This window comes from Sinocyclocheilus grahami, unplaced genomic scaffold, assembly GCF_001515645.1.
Source record: "Sinocyclocheilus grahami isolate Dianchi unplaced genomic scaffold, SAMN03320097.WGS_v1.1 scaffold8.1, whole genome shotgun sequence".
NCBI classification, from domain to species: Eukaryota; Metazoa; Chordata; class Actinopteri; order Cypriniformes; family Cyprinidae; genus Sinocyclocheilus; species Sinocyclocheilus grahami.
Genome location: NW_015505187.1, coordinates 1,121,871 through 1,141,008, shown reverse-complemented (window position 1 = coordinate 1,141,008; position 19,138 = coordinate 1,121,871). Strand labels below are relative to the sequence as shown.

The following is a 19,138-nucleotide window of genomic DNA, read 5'->3' as shown; positions in this document are numbered from 1 at the left end:
TGTTTTTTGCTTTTTTGTTTTGTTTCGCTATTTTTTGTTTTGTTTTATGTTTTGTTTTACAGTTTGTTTTTTTTGCTTTTTTGTTGTGTTGTTTCGCTGTTTTTTGCTTTTTTGTTTTGCTGTCTTTGTTGTGTTTTTTTCTGTTGTTGTTGCTGTTTTGTTTGAGCCACTGCTTTGATTAAAGGCATAAAAGACATTTTCTGCAGCTTAATTATTGCAACTGTAAATCATGTCTTTCAGTCTTTGGATAAAGTCATCATGGAGATGAGCACCTGTGACGAGCCTCGCCCTCCCAACGGCCCGTCACCCATTGCAACAGCCTCGGGTCAAAGGTCAGTTTCAGTTGATCAGCTTTATCTGCCTTGATTTGTATCTCTCCTCTGCTGCTTCCAGTTTTTAATGGTTCCTTCTGTCATGGAAAACCTGGAGGTATATAAAATGTGCCTTGAAAAGCCATGGAAAAGATTATTGCTTTTTGTATTTGTTTTTGTTTGTTTGTTTGTTGTGAGAGCTAGATATTGCTTTTTGGCGAACTTGCTCGCAAGCCTAATATTATATATTTATTTTTAATCTTATTCTCTCTTTGCCAGTGAATATGGTTTTGCGGAGAAGGTTGTGGAGGGCATCGCCCTCTCTGTGAACTCCATAGTTATCCGCATCAGCGCCAAAGCCTTTAACGCCTCCTTCGAGCTCTCGCAGCTCCAGGTCTACAGTGTTAACACCAGCTGGGCCACTGGTGACCTCCGATACACACGCATCCTGGACCCCACACGTGGAGAGGTGACGAGAGATACCTATGGTGTTGTGGAGTCTATGAGGTATGTGTTTATATGTTAACACCATGATTTGTTTTAGATCCTAACATTTAAGGAAGTGAGCTGGCAGATGATCAGGATTGAAGCAGACGCCATCCAGAACACAGAACATGAGGTTGTCAGCGCCCCCATACGCCTCATCACCAACCAGTCAAAGATCAGAGTCTCTTTAAAGAGGAGGGTAAGGATGCACACATGCTCCTTTCACGCCCTCAAATAGAAGCATATGGTTAAATGTTCAAAATTAGATCCAAACTGTGAATTTTTGGATCACTGTACTAGCATGTGTATTTTTGAGAGTGTGTGTAGCACTCATTCTTCTGCGGATCAGCTCTGAGCTCTGCGGGCAGCCGGGATACATTTCTCTGTTGGTAGTCTGAATATTGGCAGCTGATTAGAGGGTTTTATTTTGGTAGCATCCAGGCCTCACATAAAAACAAATGCAAACAAACTCTGTACATTTAGTACAGTCAAATTATGCAAGATTAAATGAAATGCAGTAGGGAGCATATTGAAAATCTGGGCTTTAAGTTACTTCATAAACCTGGAAAAAATTTGTTTAAAAAAATGAAGTCAATAAAACATCATGATGTAACAGTAAGAGGAATATTGAAGATTCTAAACTGTTAAAAATAAAATTAAAATAAACAATATAAAGCTTGAATGCTGGTGTCATTAAACCAAAAAACAAATATTAAGACATTAAACAATATAATACAGACATACAACAATATAATATATAGAGCATAAATACAATTGTTCAAAAGTTTGGGGTCTCTTTTTTACTACTATTACTATTTTTATTCATTATTTACTGTCAGTTAAGACAAGTTAAAAAAAGATAAAATTTTTTTGAACATTATAATCCTGAAAACAAAATGTATCACGGTTTCCACAAAAAGATTAAGCAGCACAATTGTTTTCAGATTTAATAATAATATGTTTCTTGAGCACCAAATCAGGATATAAGAATGATTTTTAAAAGATCATGTGACACTGAAGACTAGAGTAATGGTGCAGAAAGCTCGGCTTTGCCATCGCAGGAATACATTTTATTTTAAAATGTATTAAAATTTAAAACAGTTATTTAAAATTGCATTAATGTTTCACTGTATTATGGTCTTGGCGAGCTAAAGAGACTTCTTTAAAAAACATTACTTATGATTACTTGTGTGAGATCCCACAGTATGTGCCTCACGGCTGTATGTCCATGCTTTTTCCAGATAAAAGACTGTAATGTTATTGCATCAAAGCTGATTCTGATCCTGGATGACCTGCTGTGGGTGCTGACGGACTCTCAGCTCAAGGCCATGGTGCAGTATGCTAAGTCTCTTAGTGAAGCCATGGAGAAATCAGCCGCGCAGAGGAAGAGCATGGCCCCCGACACCACACAGGTGTGTGTTTCATGCCACTTCCTCGTCCCCTTCACTAATCAACCACACCACCTGTTTGACTACCTCTTTTTTTAAATTTTGCTTTCTATTCTCAAAATAGTATTTTAGTGCCCCCTACTGGTTGTACATTTTAGTCCAAGAATTTACATTGGTGATGTGCCAAATTTTTGGTGTGTTTAGGTAACACCGGCGCCCCCCTCAGCCCAGCAGGTGCGCACACAGCAGGCTTCAGCCACAGCAGATCAGACCGCTTCTATGGCACGGCTGTTTAACGCCTATGATGTTCGTGAGACCTCACACCACCTTCAAATCACACATCTCGACCTGCATATCTGTGACGACACCAATGCCAAGGACAGAGGTACCACATATGCACACATAATACTGTTAACACCAAAGTGTGTTATAGAGTTTGGTGTTTAGCTGAAATATGTCTTTTTCACTCTGCAGGAATTAATAAGAGATTTGATGGTGGTGCAATGCAGTTGTCCTTCAACTCTATCAGCGTAGATTATTATCCCTACCACAAAGCTGGTAAACTCCTCAAACACATTAGATTCTTACTGTAATAACCTGTTAAACAAGAAGATGTTCTGATTATGAAAACATCATTCTTTCTCTCTCTCAGGTGAGACCTGTATGCACTGGATGCATTACGGTGAGGCCACAAAGTCTCGTGAGACCTGGGCCCGTTCTCTCCTGGATGAGTTTAAGTCTAATTTGGAAATGCTCAAAAATGCAGTCAGTGGCCAGACCCAGAGCTCCCCTCAGCACGGTGAGAACGTCCTGCCCATTAACACACCTTGATTGGCTGATTTCATCTCATTGTAACTGAAAAACAGAAAATGGATGAATTTCATGCAACCTATCGAGAACATGTCTGGATCATATTTGACCCCAAAATCAAAAGAAATAAATAAGAACTTTTGACATTATTTTCATGACTATTAAACCCATTTTCCCATATTACACACACACACACACACACACATATATATATATATATACATACACACAGTATCGTAGTACTGATGTATTGCTTTGAATTTGTGCTGGCATTATATTCATATTATTATTCATATAAAGGGATGCATTATGGTAATTAGAAGTTGTGTGCAAAATGGCATGAAAATAACGCAAAAATCAGTTTCATTAATTCATTTTTTTATTTGTTTGTTCATTTATTTTTAGGGGGGGATTTTGGGGTCAAATGTGATCCGGACACTGGTTATTTAATTGACAACTATTAATTATAGATCTGGATATCTGCTCATCCAAACAATCAATATAGCAAGAATTTGTGACACTCTATTTTAAGGGCTCTTCACAAAGACACTTTCAGATGACACTGACTGCACAGTTATGGGTTGTAGTTCTGTTCATGGCTAACAAGAGGTTTTCCATGTGGCCACTGAAAGCATAGCAGAGTCTTTGTATAAGGGTCTTTAGCTAAAGTGATACAGTTTTTAGCTCAATAGCATAGTATGGCTAATATTTATATTATATGAGTATATTATGATCATGGATATAATTTAGAATGTGTTGTGGCCATTAAGTGTATCCTGGTAGCAGCTAACACCTGTCCTAGTTTGAGAGGTTTTTTGCGTAATGGGTTCTGTGTCCCCAGTCCATCAGTCGATTGTTTTAGAGGCGAAGGGTGGAGGGATAATGGTTAGGGAGCTGGACTCAGGCCCAGATGGCTTGTGGCCGCTCTCCCCCACGGCCAACTGCTGCTGGTGTCTGGAGACAGGTACCTCTCTGGTGTGCGTTTGAGGTGCCTCACAAACACATGGCTGTGGTTTGTGCAGATGGTCCACTGTGTTTTTGATATCTGAGTTTATGTGTTTCCTACAGGAAAGATCTCCACCAGCTCCAGCACTTCCTTCTCGCCCCCACCTGCACCGAGAACCCAACTCATGTCCAGCTCAATTGTGCTACGGATGGCAGATTTCAGCATCTATCAGGTTTGTATGGAAGAATACACATACAATATTTAGTTGTTTCAAATTCAAATGTGTTTCATCAAGATGCATCAGTGCTGTCATCATTGACTGAGTAAATGATGAAATATTTATTAATAAGTCACCCTTTAAATGTTGATTGTTATGCTGTGTTGAAGGTGTCTACAGCAGACCAGTCACGCTCAAGTCCTCAAAGCATGATCTCCTGCAATAAGAAAGCCCTCTACCTCCCCCAAGAGATGCCGGCTATCCACGCTGAATTCACAGAGTACTACTTCCCAGATGACAAAGACTATCCTAGTAAGACAGAAGTGACAACCTCCATCATAAAAGCTGACAAAATCAGAATAGTCACTTAATATCTCAGTTCAACTCAAGCATTCCATGAATTGACATGAATAAACTCTCTCTGCAGTCCCTTGTCCCAACCTGTATGTGCAGTTAAACGCGCTACAGCTGGTGCTTGACTCTCGCAGTCTGATTTGGCTCAATCTGTTTGCGCTGGACCTTCGTCAGAGCTTAGAACAATTTATGGAGCTGTACAAACTCAATGACTCACAGAAACCTGACGAGCATGTAGATATCAGAGTGGATGGACTCATGCTGAAGGTAGTTCTTACTTACATTGACTTAAACTGCACAGTTTAGCTTCATCTCTAATCAAATGGCTCGTTTCCACTGAGCAGTACGGGTCAGTACAGTACAGTATGGTATGATCCGGGACGGTACACCTTGATGGGGCTTGTTTCCACTGCCAACAGTACCCTTACTTGATAGACGTGGTGTATGCCAGAAAGTAGTGATGGAAGTCATTCTCGTGCTAAGAAAAAAGCGTGACATTTTCTGTGTATGTGTGTGAAAATATAAAACTATAAAATACACTGTTATATTTTTGTTTGCGCACTCTGATGTAAACAAGCCCAACACACATAAGCATCGAGGAACGAGTGAAGGAGATGCTTCATTCCCCTTGTGTTGTCATTCCCCTTGTAGCACACACAAGTGACTATTCTCTGTCAACCAATCAGCATTCTGCAGTTAGTCTAGCTCCACCCTTTAGGTACCGAACTACTGTGCTAGGTACCCCAACGGAAGGGTCCCAAAAAAGTAGTACGGTACAGTTAGCTATTTTGGTACCATTCACAATGTCTAACAATGGAAACGGACAGAATTGCACACCGTACAGTACTGAACCGTACCGCTTAGTGGAAACGAGCCAAAAGACACCTGAGCAAGGTATGTCTTCAAAATTACTAGAAATTACAAGTGAGTTTGATCAGAGTTTAAGCTAAACTCTGCAGGGCAGTGGCCCTCCAGGTCCGGATTTGAAGAACCTTATTTTATTAAATTATTGTATTATAATTTAATATAAAACTCTATGTTTGCATGTTTGTAGCTGGTGATCCCTGCAGACCAGAAGAAGACTCAGCCTGACCAGCCCTGCTCAGTTTCAGTACAGACCTCAGAGATGGTAGCCACTAACACACGTCACTCTTCTGGATGTACTCGGTCCAGTCTGGAAGCCCTCTTGCAGGGATTCCAGGAACAACCCTTCTTCACCTCTCTCTCTTCGTCTTTTCCTCGCTCCCAAAACTCCTTCTCTGTGCTGCATTCTGTCTTCCAGCGGCATGCTCATGAGCAGGACACACGCATTCATGATGTGTACCGGGGCCTTGCTCCACCATCTCTCTCCACCAATGCCCTCAAAACACCAGCAGCCACTGACTTGTGGGCAGTGCATTTTTCCCAGTTCTGGGTGGACTATGAGGGCTCATGCAGTGGGCGAGGTCGTCCGACACCTTGTGTGGACTCCTTCCCTCTGACACTTTGGGTATGCCACCCTGCCCGATACACTCAGCACCATGAGAGGCTCAGAGCAGGCGTAGGGTCAGGCCTGTTGCCTCGCAGTGAGTCAGCAGAGATAGCCAGTCGTCTGCAGAGGAAGAAGCTTCTAAAGGAGTACTACAGCACTCATGCATCTCCCAGCATCATGCCAAGTAATGGCCTCCACAAACCACACTCTCTGGATGGCCTATTCAGCGACTCCTCTTCGTCTCTTTCCCTTGCTTCCTCATCCTCGTCCAGTGAAGTAGACTTACAGGTGCTAGTGCACGTTCAGAAGCACCTGAGTGCTCAGGTGAGCCATGGGCAGTATGTGTTCCTGCTCAGACTGCAAAATGCTGTGAAATCTCTGCAGCGCACTTTACAGCAAGATCTGGAGCAGTACGGCTCCAAGCGCCAGGGTCCCACGCAACCCTTCAGTGCTTGCGTGGGCGTGCTCATGAAAAGTGCAGAAGTTGCTCTACTCCTAAAACCTATTCCCCAACCAGATTTAAACACCAGCCCCCTGGACTCAGACGTATCCCCTTCAGAAAGCAGGGCCACTCTTGAAGCCGGGAGTGAGGTGAGCGAGGGGCACGAGAGGCCCTCGGCTGCAGGAGAGGGTACTCAAAACGCGGATCAGCTCCTTTGTGCAGGGACACATGCCATCAACGCATCTCCTCTCCTTCCTTCCCTATCTCCTGCTCTGAGAAAGGCGTCTGTGGATGAGAGAAGTAGTGTGGTATCTGGAGGGAGGGTGCCATCTGAGGAGAAGAAGGATTTGAGAGAAGGATCTCCCAGTGGGGAGGGCAACAGAACTGAAGCCAAAGGGCAGCAGAGTGAAACCTCACAAGGTGGACCCATGGTAGTAGATCCCATGTCTGACAATTCCTCCAGGGAATGGAACTACCAGAGTCAGGGAGGCAGGCTACCTCAGTCCATGTCCAGGTATTACTGTTTGTGTATTTAGAACACAACTGTCCAGTCTTTCCTGCTTTGTTTTTGGAAATTGATTGTGCAAGTAGAGCTGCATAGCCCTGTCTCAAATGCTGACATAAGCTTTTGCGGTCCACCTTAGAGTACACACTTTGGTACAAATGGGACCCTGCTCCTAGAGGGCTACCTTGCTGCAAACTTCAGTTCCAACCCTTTTCCATGGCACTGGCCTGTAATGTTTAAGTCATGATGAACACCTAGCTGGTTCAGGAGTATTTGATTAGGGTTGGAGCTAAACGCTGCAAGAAGATAGCCCTCTAGGAGCAGGGTTAGCTACCCTTGGACTAGATGAGGGATGGGAAACTTTGGTCCTGCAGAGTTTAGTTCCAATCCTGATGAAAACTTGCCTCCCTCTAGTATTCTTGTTACCATAAAAGCATTGATTAACTTTTTCAGGTGTGTTTAATTAGGGTTTTAGCGAAACTCTGCAGGGCCGAGTTGCCAATTCCTGGACTAGTTAGTAACCCATGAAACCCTTTGAATTTCACCCTAACCCAGTCTAGACCTGGAAGGACACCTTCCTGCAGAATTAGTTCCAACCCTAATTAAACACACCTGAACCTGTTAATCAAGGTCTTTAGAATTACTAGAAATTGAGGCAGTTGTATTAAAAAAGGTTGGAGCTAAACTCTGCTGGAAGGTATACCTCCAGGAGCAGGACACCCCTTCCCTAAACATAACCTTAAACCTTGGTAGAAGCAAGACTTGCTATCCAGCCCAAGATATCCACTGTCCTGCAGCGTTACTTTAGCTCCAACTTTAATTGTAATTTTTAGAAGTAATCCTGAAGACTTTGGTTCGATTTTTCAGGTGAATTTGATTAAAGGAATAGTTCACCCAAAAATTTAAAATCTGGCATTAATTACTCACCTTCATGTCGTCCCAAAGCCACAACACTTTTGTTCATCTTCAGAACACAAATTAAAGTATTTTTGATGATATCCAAGAGCTTCCTGACCCTCCTTAGACAGCAATGCAACTGATATGTTCAAGGCCAAGAAAGGTAGTAAGAACATTGTTAAAATAGTCCCTGTGACATCAATGGTTCAGTTGTAATGTTATGAAGCCATGAGGATACTTTTTGTGTGCAAAGTTAATTTTTAGAAGTAATCCTGAAGACTTTGGTTCGATTTTTCAGGTGAATTTGATTAAAGGAATAGTTCACCCAAAAATTTAAAATCTGTCATTAATTACTCACCTTCATGTCGTCCCAAAGCCACAACACTTTTGTTCATCTTCAGAACACAAATTAAAGTATTTTTGATGATATCCAAGAGCTTCCTGACCCTCCTTAGACAGCAATGCAACTGATATGTTCAAGGCCAAGAAAGGTAGTAAGAACATTGTTAAAATAGTCCGTGACATCAATGGTTCAGTTGTAATGTTATGAAGCCATGAGGATACTTTTTGTGTGCAAAGAAAACAAAAATAATGACTTAATAATGTCAAGAATTTATTTTCTTTCTTGTTAGTTTTCGACGTGCGTTCACCACAGTACTACTGGTGCACTTTTCACCAGTGGGTGTAGAAGAGAAAATGTTATAACTGAATGTAGATGGGATTGATGCAGAAATAATGCCATTGATTGTTATGAGATTATGCGTGTGTCTATTTGGGAGTAAAACCCAATGCACAACTGCTTCCTTGCTCTGAGTGTGACCTCTGGGTGTGTGTGTTTGTTCAATCTCTCTTCTAAAGGAAAGGCAGTTTATCAGTGGTCTCTGACCTCTTAACTTCCACGAACAGCAGGTCTACCTCCTTATATTCCATGTCCAACATGTAAGACACCCTCTTTAGGACTCTGTGCCCATCTGTGTATGCGTGAATGTTTGTGGAGAAAACTGTGGTATCGTGTTTGTGATCATTTCACACTAGCTTGTCCTTCGTTGTGTTATGTGTAGGACTGTGGACGTGCGCAGAGTTTGCCGACTCTGTCTCTGACTGGTGTTTTGATTTTGCCAAAAATGTTTTGCCATTGTTTTTTTTCTTCCTAGTATCATTTATGTAGGTACTAACATGCTCATCCACTCTGATGCTCACCGTTTTCTACTTTTTGTGCATGTACTTTGCAGTGGTCGTTTGATTCAGGGCAAGTCGCAGTCGAGTTTCTCAGTGTCCTTTTCTAAGGTCATGAAGAAAAGCCCTTCGCTACAGTCTCTGGATGATCTCTCCATAGACAGTTACTCACTAGAGGATTGTGACAGCTACAGCCTGCTGGAGAGAGGTACATGAGGTTTTCTTTTTATAACAGCGCTGTATTAGATTTGTGACCACAAGGGGGAAGTATCGTAACATCTATCTTTTTGTGCTATTTTTGTTCCATTGATGGAGCAATGCTGAAAATTTCTTGATAACCAGAAATTAATTCAGATTTTTCCATTTAGCACAGGCTAGACATCAGGCTCAAATGTGATGGGTTATGCTACTCACTATGACTCTGGATATGCTGTTACACTCTCTTGTTCTTACCAAATAATACACAAACGTTTTTTGTTACAGATGACGTATCAATCTCTGGTTTTAAGGAGGTTCTAAATGAACAGTTTTCCACAGAAGGGACTAATGTGACTCTAGCTCAGGAGGCAGATGAGGCCCAGTCACCTGACGCCATCAGCGCTGCCTCACAGAGCATAGATGAACCCACGAAAGACCTTGTAATAAACCCCTTTTATTTATTCTTTCATTCCCCTTTTTATATCATGCTCAACTTGGTTGCTGAACGTTAACTTTTTCTCTTCTCCTGAATGAAAACAATGTGATGATGCATCTATTAGTATCTATGTATAAAATATCTGTATTACATGCATTTGCAGGTGTCGGTGCTGGTTTTGAAGATTCACTCGGTCTGCTGTACTCTGGATCTGAAGGGTGATGATACAGCAGTTGCTCTGGAAGTAGGACGGATCCGACCCAACCAGCTCGGCAACGTCAGTTTGCGGCAGTATCTTAGCAACCGCAGCCTGGGTAAGACTGATTGACACCTGTGGTTGTTTTTGTGTGTGTGTGTGTGCAAGTGTTGCTGTTACACCTGATAAATACTTGCTGTTTGCGTTTCTTCAGGTTTAGTGTCTACAGCATCAGTAGCTCAAAGTGGTGAAGGTACTTTAAGTGTGTATCTTCATATGTTTGCATAGTGTGTGTGTGTGTGTGTGTTTGTGAGTGTAGATTCTGTCTGAGTTTGCATGAGTCTGAGTTGTGTGTGTTGTGTGATCACTCTTTCACCACTTTTTGTGTTTAGCGAGAAAACTACTGTTCAAAAGTTTGGGTTCTGTATGTTTTTTTTGTTTTTTTTAAACAGCCTCTCTATGCTCACCTAAGCTGCATTTACAGCATTTAATCAAAGTATACAGTAAAATAGAAATATTGTGAAATATTACAGTTTAAAATGACTTCTTTCTATTATTTCTTTATTTTATATATATATATATATATATATATATATATAGTCCTGTGATAGCAAAGCAAACATTTCGGCAGCCATTACTCCAGTCTTCAGTGTCACATGATCTTTTAGAAATCTTTCTAATATGCTGATTTGGTGCTCAAGGAAGATTTGTTTTATTACTATCGGTGTTGAAAACAGCTGTGCTGCTTAATATTTTAGTGAAAACCATGATGCACTTTTTTCAGGATTCTTCAAGCGATTCAATAGAACAGCCTTTATTTGTACATTTATTGTTTTTTTATGTTGAAAATGTTTTACTGTCACTTTTGATCAATTTAATGCACCCTTTCTGAAAAGAAAGTATTAATTGCTTTCAAAAAAATTAAATAAAATTACTGACCTCAAACTTTTGAATGCTAGCCTACTGATTTATTTTTATAAACGACCAGTCGGTGGTTGTGTTCGTCAGTAGAGAAAGATGCTAATAGCCTAATAGCTAAAGCATCTATCATAGATAGAAACTATCATAGCCCTCACTAAAATGAGTCTTACTGACTATTTATAATAATGTGAACATTATTAGTGTTAATGAATTTGATTCAGTCCAACAATAATTCTCCTGCTTATTAGTGAGAGTGCTGTATTTGTTACACAGTCAGTGCATTGATGGCTTATAGTAACAGTACTTAATTTAGATGCTTTTTTAATATCAACATGTAAAATTTAGCTTCAGTGCTTTTAGTAGCAATGTTTTAAAGGGGTGTTTTAGAGAAGCAGCTTATTGGAAAGAGTTTGTTTGACTGTCTGTTTGACAGTCTAACAATATGCAAAAGCACAACACGTTTTCAACGCACAGCAGTCCTCTCTGAGAATTTGTGCTTCTGATATGAACCCCTTTAAAGCACCTTGGCTGAAAACATTTAGTCAGTTGGTGGACGAGTATGCAAATAAGAGTTTTTTTTTGAAGCAGTATGGTAGGGTTGTGTGTGCTGTTATATGAATTGTAATAGAGCATTTATCTCGTTCACTGGTCCCTATTCTTCGCTTTCCTCCTCTCTCTCTCCTATAGCTGCTTTGGTATTGTGTTGTCGTTTCTCTACTGTCACAGACCACTGGGTTCTGCAGTAGCAGAACTGCTGGTTCAGGAGACTTTGTACACACATAAACACACACATACAGCCTCTCATCTATCTGGGCTGTTTCAGAGCACTGCCTCTTTCCTCTCCAAGGATTCATCTCTAGGCTTTTCTCTGATCAGTTTCTCTTGACTGATTCTGCTTGCCTCTGTTTTTCCAGTCTGTTTCTCTGTTTCTGCTCCCATGTTCTCTATTTTCAGTTATTCTCACTTATTCACTTTTTCCTCCTGCAGTATTTTTCTTCAGTATCTTCGCTAGGGAGAAAAAGTGCTGCATTTGCTTGTTTTATTCACAACTGTTCAAGGATTAATCAAGAAGTTCAGTCAGGAATGACAGGAATACCAGTGATCAGATCGCCAAACCGTAAGACCTTTGTTCATCTTCGGAAATCTGAGAGCTTTCTGACCAGGAATAGACAGCAACACAACTGACACGTTCAAGGCCCAGAAAGGTAGTAAAGACGTTGATAAAAATGTCCATTTGACATCAGTGGTTCAGCCGAAATGTTATGAAGCTACAAGAATATTTATTGTGCCTGTTGTGATACTCTCGTGAACGTGCATCAAAGACTGACAAATTGTTGAATAAAGTCTTTATTTTAGTTTTCTTTGCTCAAAAAAAATTCTCGTAGCTTCATAACATTACAGTTGAAACACTGAAGTCACATGAGATATTTTAATGATGTCCTTACTACGTTTCTGGGCCTTGAACGTGTCAGTTGCATTGCTGTCTATGCAGGGTCAGAAAGCTCTCGGATTTCATCAAAAATATCTTAATTTGTGTTCCGAAGATGAACGAAGGTCTTGCGGGTTTGGAACAACACGAAAAGCTGAATTTTCATTTTTGGGTGAACTATCCCTTTAACTCTCCTTTCAAGAAATTGAAACTGAACTTTATCCACATGGGCAAAAGTTTAGAGCCACCCCTATCTTTTTCTACAATATTATAATTATAATGTGCATGCACTACATAAGAAGTTGTTTGTCATGTATTAAAGAGAATTAATTAAAATGAATTGATTATATTATGAATTGAGTTATATCAATTCTATTCTATTATAATTAAATTATAAAATAGCAATTTCCAATATTATTCAAATGGATATTATTAATATTCATAGGATGGAATTCGTAATTATTTAATTTATTATTATTCAAAAAGTCAAGTTATTTATGCAGAGAATTTGTATTAAACTCTTAGGGTTTACAAAAGCACAAGGTACTAAGTTTTTTTGGACACGTACCATGATAATACCATGTTTTTGGACATGTACCATAGTGTTCCTTGAAGTGCTTTGGAATACTGCAAATACCACAGAATATAAATATGATTGTCATCAGTATATACCGCCATACTATGTTAATACCATCTGCTACAATCATCTTACCACTGTAATGCCACAGTACTTTTGTAAGGAGCCATCTTGGTTGCCTATTCTGTCTCCCCATTTCTTTACTCTGTTATATCTCTTATTTAACAGTTCTGCTGAATGAGCATCTGTGTTAGGTGTTTTTCTCTCTATTCTGGGCAGAGGAGGTGAGGATGTTAATGCAATCTCAGTTTCAGAGCTGACGCTTCTCGAAAGCAAGAACATGTAGGGCAGCCAGTGAAGTATAGTAGATACCGTGGACTCCTCTGCCACGAGACCCTCTGGGACCGCTGAACTGCACAGCTCCGATATCATTTGATGTCTCCTTCCTGCCCTCTGCTGTAGGAAATTTCAATGAATTTCAATGAGATTTCTATTCATTACCGCAGGCATTGTTGCGCTGACATTTTGGATTCAATGCATAATTTAAATGCAGGGTTTCAATGTTTTGGATTTGTCTATTTTTAGACCGGTGGCTGTCTCCCTTGTCTTGCTTTGCTGTCTGGTTCCACAGCCTATGCAGCGGGCCCTCGATTTCCACTCATTAGTGATCCATTGGTTTCCTGCATGACTGTGTACACATTCATGTGTCCTCGTAGTTCCAAGGCTTATTGCATTGCTTGGAGAAACATGGAGTAACATGGAGTAGATGGTGTTTTCATCATGTGGATCTTCCTTATTATCGTGTGTATTTTGTATAATGGCATCTATGCTGAAATATAAAGGGGTGTTCACACTAACAGTGAGTGATCTGCGGTTGGAATGATTCATTAGCAATGAGAGCAACAGGAACTATAGTTGAAAAAGTTTAATGGCATGTAAATAATCAGTCATACATTAGGCTATCCAGCAGCAGGAACACTTACTATCGGCAACACTTACTTATCAGTGCAGCTGATAAGCTTGTATCTTTGAGTTTGGCATTCATTATTATGACACTGTCTGAAATACTTGATTCTGATTGGTCAATCGCAGTATTCTGAAGTCAGTTATTCCCTGATTAAGACTGTAGTCATTAGAAATGCTGTATAACAGACCACTCCTATCTGAAGCCAGCGCTTCTTTCATGTTTGTTGTATCACACCATGGACTCATCCTCTCATTTTAGCCAAACGCAGCCGGTGCCGATGGTGTTTTCATCATGTGGATCTTCCTTATTATCGTGTGTATTTTGTATAATGGCATCTATGCTGAAATATAAAGGGGCGTTCACACTAACAGTGAGTGATCTGCGGTTGGAATGATTCATTAGCAATGAGAGCAACAGGAACTATAGTTGAAAAAGTTTAATGGCATGTAAATAATCAGTCATACATTAGGCTATCCAGCAGCAGGAACACTTACTATCGGCATAAAATTTCTTGCTGCCTTCAAGTGCAGCTGATAAGCTTGTATCTTTGAGTTTGGCATTCATTATTATGACACTGTCTGAAATACTTGATTCTGATTGGTCAATCGCAGTATTCTGAAGTCAGTTATTCCCTGATTAAGACTGTAGTCATTAGAAATGCTGTATAACAGACCACTCCTATCTGAAGCCAGCGCTTCTTTCATGTTTGTTGTATCACACCATGGACTCATCCTCTCATTTTAGCCAAACGCAGCCGGTGCCATCTTACAGCTTAGTTATAGTTATTGATTGTATTGAAAATAAAATCGGAGGACTTTAGTAATAACACTACTGTAATATTATTTCAGTGTTCTTGCCAGGATGATTGTTTTTTTACATTGCAATTGATTATTAGATAGGTATGGATACGTTTTTTTAAACTGTTTTATCTCAAATCCATATTTCATGTCTGCTTAATTATTTATGTGGTGAGAAGCCATGTAATAAGTGGTTCTCATTTAAATGTTGATTTTGTTTGAAGTTTGAACTGGTTCATTCATCTTGCCTCAAAGCCACTTTTCTTCATTGAAGCTTGGCGTTTAGTGAACTAATAAAATATTTAAACTCAGTAAAATCAATATTTTGTGTCTAGTTATTGACTTACAGTTTATGGCAATAATATTTTCTATTAAAAACAATTTTGTGCGCTGTCAAAACATACTGTACTATTAAAAAAAAACAACTCCAGACTTCCCCAATCCAAAAAATCATTGAAACTAGGCTGCAAAAAATGACTTGTTCTGAAATATTTCGATTTCTGATGACAGAAAACTATAACATTTACATGCAGTTACACATCAATAGCCCCATTTCCATTAACCTTCAAATTGTGCAAATTGCGAATTGAAAATACACCCAATGGAAACACGTAAATTTCGCAAAAAAATCCCATATATCGCAAAAACGTTTTTATCGAATTTTCAGGCAATTCTATAAAGAAATATTTTCAAAACTGCAATGGAATTTTTTTTCACATTTTCAGGTCATCTGGAGTACATAAGTCACATTATCGTTCTTTAATGTAATATATACTAAAAAAAAACACCTCATATGTGGCCGCTTACACAAGCATTGACTACACAATGCTTGTATAAAGGGCTTTCCTTGCCATTTAAGGTTGGATAACCCCTTATTTACACAGCACACATCTACGGTGCATTATGACTCCAGCACGGCCACTAGAGCTGATTGCGGCCACTCAATGCTCGTGTTTATACCAGCCGTGGCAAGTTTCAGAAGCGGCTCTCTGAGCTGTTTTGCAAAAGATACACACCTACGTGTCCTTCAATTAAAATTAATGGCTGGTGCGGTGGGTGCGATTATACATAAATCTACTAACATCCATCGCCATGACTTATCATGAGAGGGAAAATGTCATTTTAGTCGCATAACATTGGTTAATGGAAACGCTGTCATTCCGCAACAGTTTTTATCGACATATATAAAATATTGCAAAAGTTTTGCGCAAACCTGAAATGGAAACCCGGCTAGTGTTGCCTTTTTGGTGTCTCACCCAGTCATGGTGATGTAAATAATTCAGATAGATGCTGTTTAAATGAAATTAAAATTAGTTAAAGGAATAACTAATGATAACTGTAAAAAGGTGTAGCACCTACAGCTCTGCATATTCTTCTGAAAAAAATCCAACGTTAGTAAAATATTACTTATATGAGAGTTTATTTCTAACAAGCCGTCTGATCATTTTAGTCCAACTTTAACATCTGTGTAGCACATACAGAGAATGTTTACACAAGTCTCACAGTAGTACTTTTTATTTTTATTATTTTTTCATTTTTTTAATTATGAGGGCCAGATAAAATGTGTAGAAAATGGTCAAAAGCTTGACTATTATTTATAAGTGGACCTTAGGGAACAAGTAAAAAAAAAACTCAATTATACAATGACAATTATCATTCAAGCAATATCTATATCAATATCTAGGCTGATAAACAATAAACACTTTGTGTGCCAAGGTAATGTTTTTTTTTCATCCACACAGCTGCTCATGGAGGAGAATGAATGCTTGAAACTGGAGCTCTCCAAAGCCAAGATGGCGCTAGCGGAAGCCCAGATGGAGAAAGACTCTCTCCAGCATCAAATGAAGACCCTCAAACTAGCCGGCAGGGGCAGCAACAGCTAGTGGCAGTGCATGTGTGTGTGTGTGTGCGTATAGGACTGACACCTGCCATGGGGGGGCAGCAGAGTGCTTGGAGGGGCCCGGCACCATAAAAAATCCCAACTCTGCAGCCGAGAAGAGGATGGTATATGTGCCGTGACGGTGATCTCACCTCGGGATCTTAAAGAACAGTGTTCTTTACTATAATATACACACAAAGCTTTAGCATCAGAATAAATCAAGTGAAAAGACTCTTCGGACAGCCTGTGGAATTTCACAGATGTTTTGTTGCTCTCTTCCTGTTTTTATTATTTCTTTCACTTCATTAATTTGTGTGTCAGCGAGCATCCCTTAAATTACCATGGGAAAGTGTAAAGGGGTGATAAACTCACATTCTCACTCACTATCTCTCTCTCTATAACCATTCTTACGCAGTGTAGGAGCACATTCCACCCTTGACCTTTAACCCCAGAACAGTCTTACACACTTAGTGTCAGGGTGTGTGATGTTGAATGTCATATCTTCGGAGGAATGTCTTAAAAAATTAATTTGCACTGTTTCGAACTCTTTTGTTTAACAATAACAAAAAAATTATAATATTTAGTGATTAATACATTTATGATTATGTATAGTAATTGTGATACACAAGAATGTTTTGTTAATAAGTGCGATTTAATTGGTGGTCAAAATTTACCTTCATTTTGTTAGCATCTCAAAAATGGGAATATGTTTTCAGAATTATATTCACAAACACACTACAGGATTTGCATTGCACGACTTGATTTCTCTTACTATATGGACAGATTTTGTGTTTTGCTTTGATATTAGTTAAGTATTTGCAACTAAAAACATTGTCATTCCATGTTTGTCTTTTTATGTGAATATTTGCACTGCAACAGTCAAAATATTAGTTTAATTATTAATTTACAGGGGTTGTTTCTGTTAAAATACCATTCAGTCTGAACATGGAATGTTTAACTGATGCTTTGTCACATTGTTGATCTGATTACCAGCTTTTCTGCACAAAAAAAAAAAAAAACGGATGGATGGATGTTGGGTGAAAACCACTCAACTGATGAATGAAATCTAAGAGTTTGTATTAGTTCATTTTTGTTTTTGGCTTTTCTTATTTATACTTTAAAAGAGAAGGGCCTGTTTTATGATGAAATATGATGGAAAAAATATTTAAATGTTTTCTTGTATTTGCTTCACTCTCTCTCCTCCCTTTGTTTTCTTCTGGCATGGTTTTTCTCTCTACAGCGGCCTCTACAAGTGCCTGTGACTGCACACCTTCTCCAGAGGTACTGCTTGATTTTTCTCTCACATTTTGTTCTCTAAATGAATGTTTTAATGCTCTTCACAACACAAGCTTCCGTCTGGAGAAAATTTTTCAGATGTTAGGACTTGAACATGGAGAGCTGGATGACAAACACCTGATTGTAGGAAACCAAAACTTTTCTTATGTAGTACTAGGCCACACCCCTATGCCACATTAACCCCGCCTCAATATGTAATAGACACACCCCTTATAGATGGAGACCCACCTCTTTAGCACAAGTGATGAACAATGATGCTCAATCAAGCAAACTTGTGAAGTTGTTATTCCTTGTGTCCATCAGAAGCTGCTGAAGTACTGCGACATCTGAAATAAAACGAGGAATTAAAATGTTCAATGTTTTATTAATGAGTATCAACTCTCCTCTTATTATTTATTTAAATATTTGAGTTATTAAATGATGATCCATATGTATCGGATCCTGTTGGGCTGAAAAATATGCTCTTAATCAATTACCTAGTCATAAAGCTGGCATGAAATGGAAATTCATGCATTTAGAAATATATTTTCTAAACACGTTACTGATGTTATTGTGGAAAAATCATTTTCTGACCTCGCTTTAAAAAAAAAAAAGTTTTATTCTAATATAACTTGACCTTCCTATTAAACATCAGGCTTCTCTCTTTTTCAGTATGTTTCACTCAGATGTATGTCATAATACTGAAGAAACTTGTACGAATTTCTTGGTTCTGTTTAACATAAATTAAAATATTTTTATAAAATGTGGGTAACCAAACACCTGATGGTCCATATACTGACTCCCATATTATGGAAACAAAAATGGAAGCCAATGGGGACCAGCAATTGTTTGGTAGTTGCTGTTCATCCCAAAATTGAAATTTGCTGAAAATTTACTCAAACTCAGGTCATCCAAAATTTTGTATAGTTTGTTTCTTTATGGGAACAAATTTTGAGAAATTTAGCATTGCATCACTTGCTCACCAGTGGATCCTCTGCAGTGAATGAGTGCCGTCAGAATGAGAGTCTAAACAGCTAAAAACATCACAATAATCCACATGACTCCAGTCAAACAATTAACGTCTTTAGAAGCAAAAAGCTGCATGTTTGTAAGAAGCAAATCTGTCATTAAGGCATTTTAACTTTAAATTGTTGCTTCTGGCCTAAATACCACTCCATAATCCATAATAACACTTGGTCCAGTGTATCATGCTTTTACTTCCACAATGTTTTGACATTTTCTACATCAACTTTTGACTTTTTGGAAGATGAATCACTTTTGATAGGTGCTACTTAAAAGGTCACTTTTCTCCTAGGTTTCCAAAAAAAGGTCTCAGTCTGTGTAATCTCCTTTTGGTTTGGCTTCACCTCTGTACAACCTCAATCTCATGTGGTACTCTCATGAATTGTAAAGTCAGGCCCACAAGCGTGTGTGTGTGTGTGTGTGTGTGTGTGTGTGTG

At 39.1% G+C, this 19,138-nt stretch overlaps 1 protein-coding gene across 1 annotated transcript; it reads left to right on the top strand.

The window, feature by feature from the left end:
• Positions 1–242: 242 nt before the first annotated feature.
• Positions 243–16,407, top strand: LOC107590989 (UHRF1-binding protein 1-like). Its single transcript, XM_016279967.1, has 18 exons — positions 243–332; positions 591–780; positions 856–996; positions 2,039–2,209; positions 2,390–2,570; positions 2,660–2,743; positions 2,838–2,984; positions 4,064–4,173; positions 4,329–4,470; positions 4,586–4,779; positions 5,567–6,939; positions 8,686–8,766; positions 9,060–9,211; positions 9,487–9,641; positions 9,801–9,951; positions 10,048–10,086; positions 13,040–13,044; positions 16,267–16,407. Exons 1-18 carry the CDS (start codon positions 259–261, stop codon positions 16,405–16,407), a joined length of 3,531 nt encoding a protein of 1,176 aa, XP_016135453.1. The 5' UTR covers positions 243–258.
• Positions 16,408–19,138: the final 2,731 nt, after the last annotated feature.

Bases quoted from the DNA above. Each gene is read 5' to 3' on its own strand.
- LOC107590989 (XM_016279967.1), top strand. From the start codon at position 259: ATGGAGATGAGCACCTGTGACGAGCCTCGCCCTCCCAACGGCCCGTCA. The intron at 333-590 runs GTCAGTTTCAGT...TCTCTTTGCCAG, and splicing joins GCAACAGCCTCGGGTCAAAG to TGAATATGGTTTTGCGGAGA. The intron at 997-2,038 runs GTAAGGATGCAC...TGCTTTTTCCAG, and splicing joins GAGTCTCTTTAAAGAGGAGG to ATAAAAGACTGTAATGTTAT.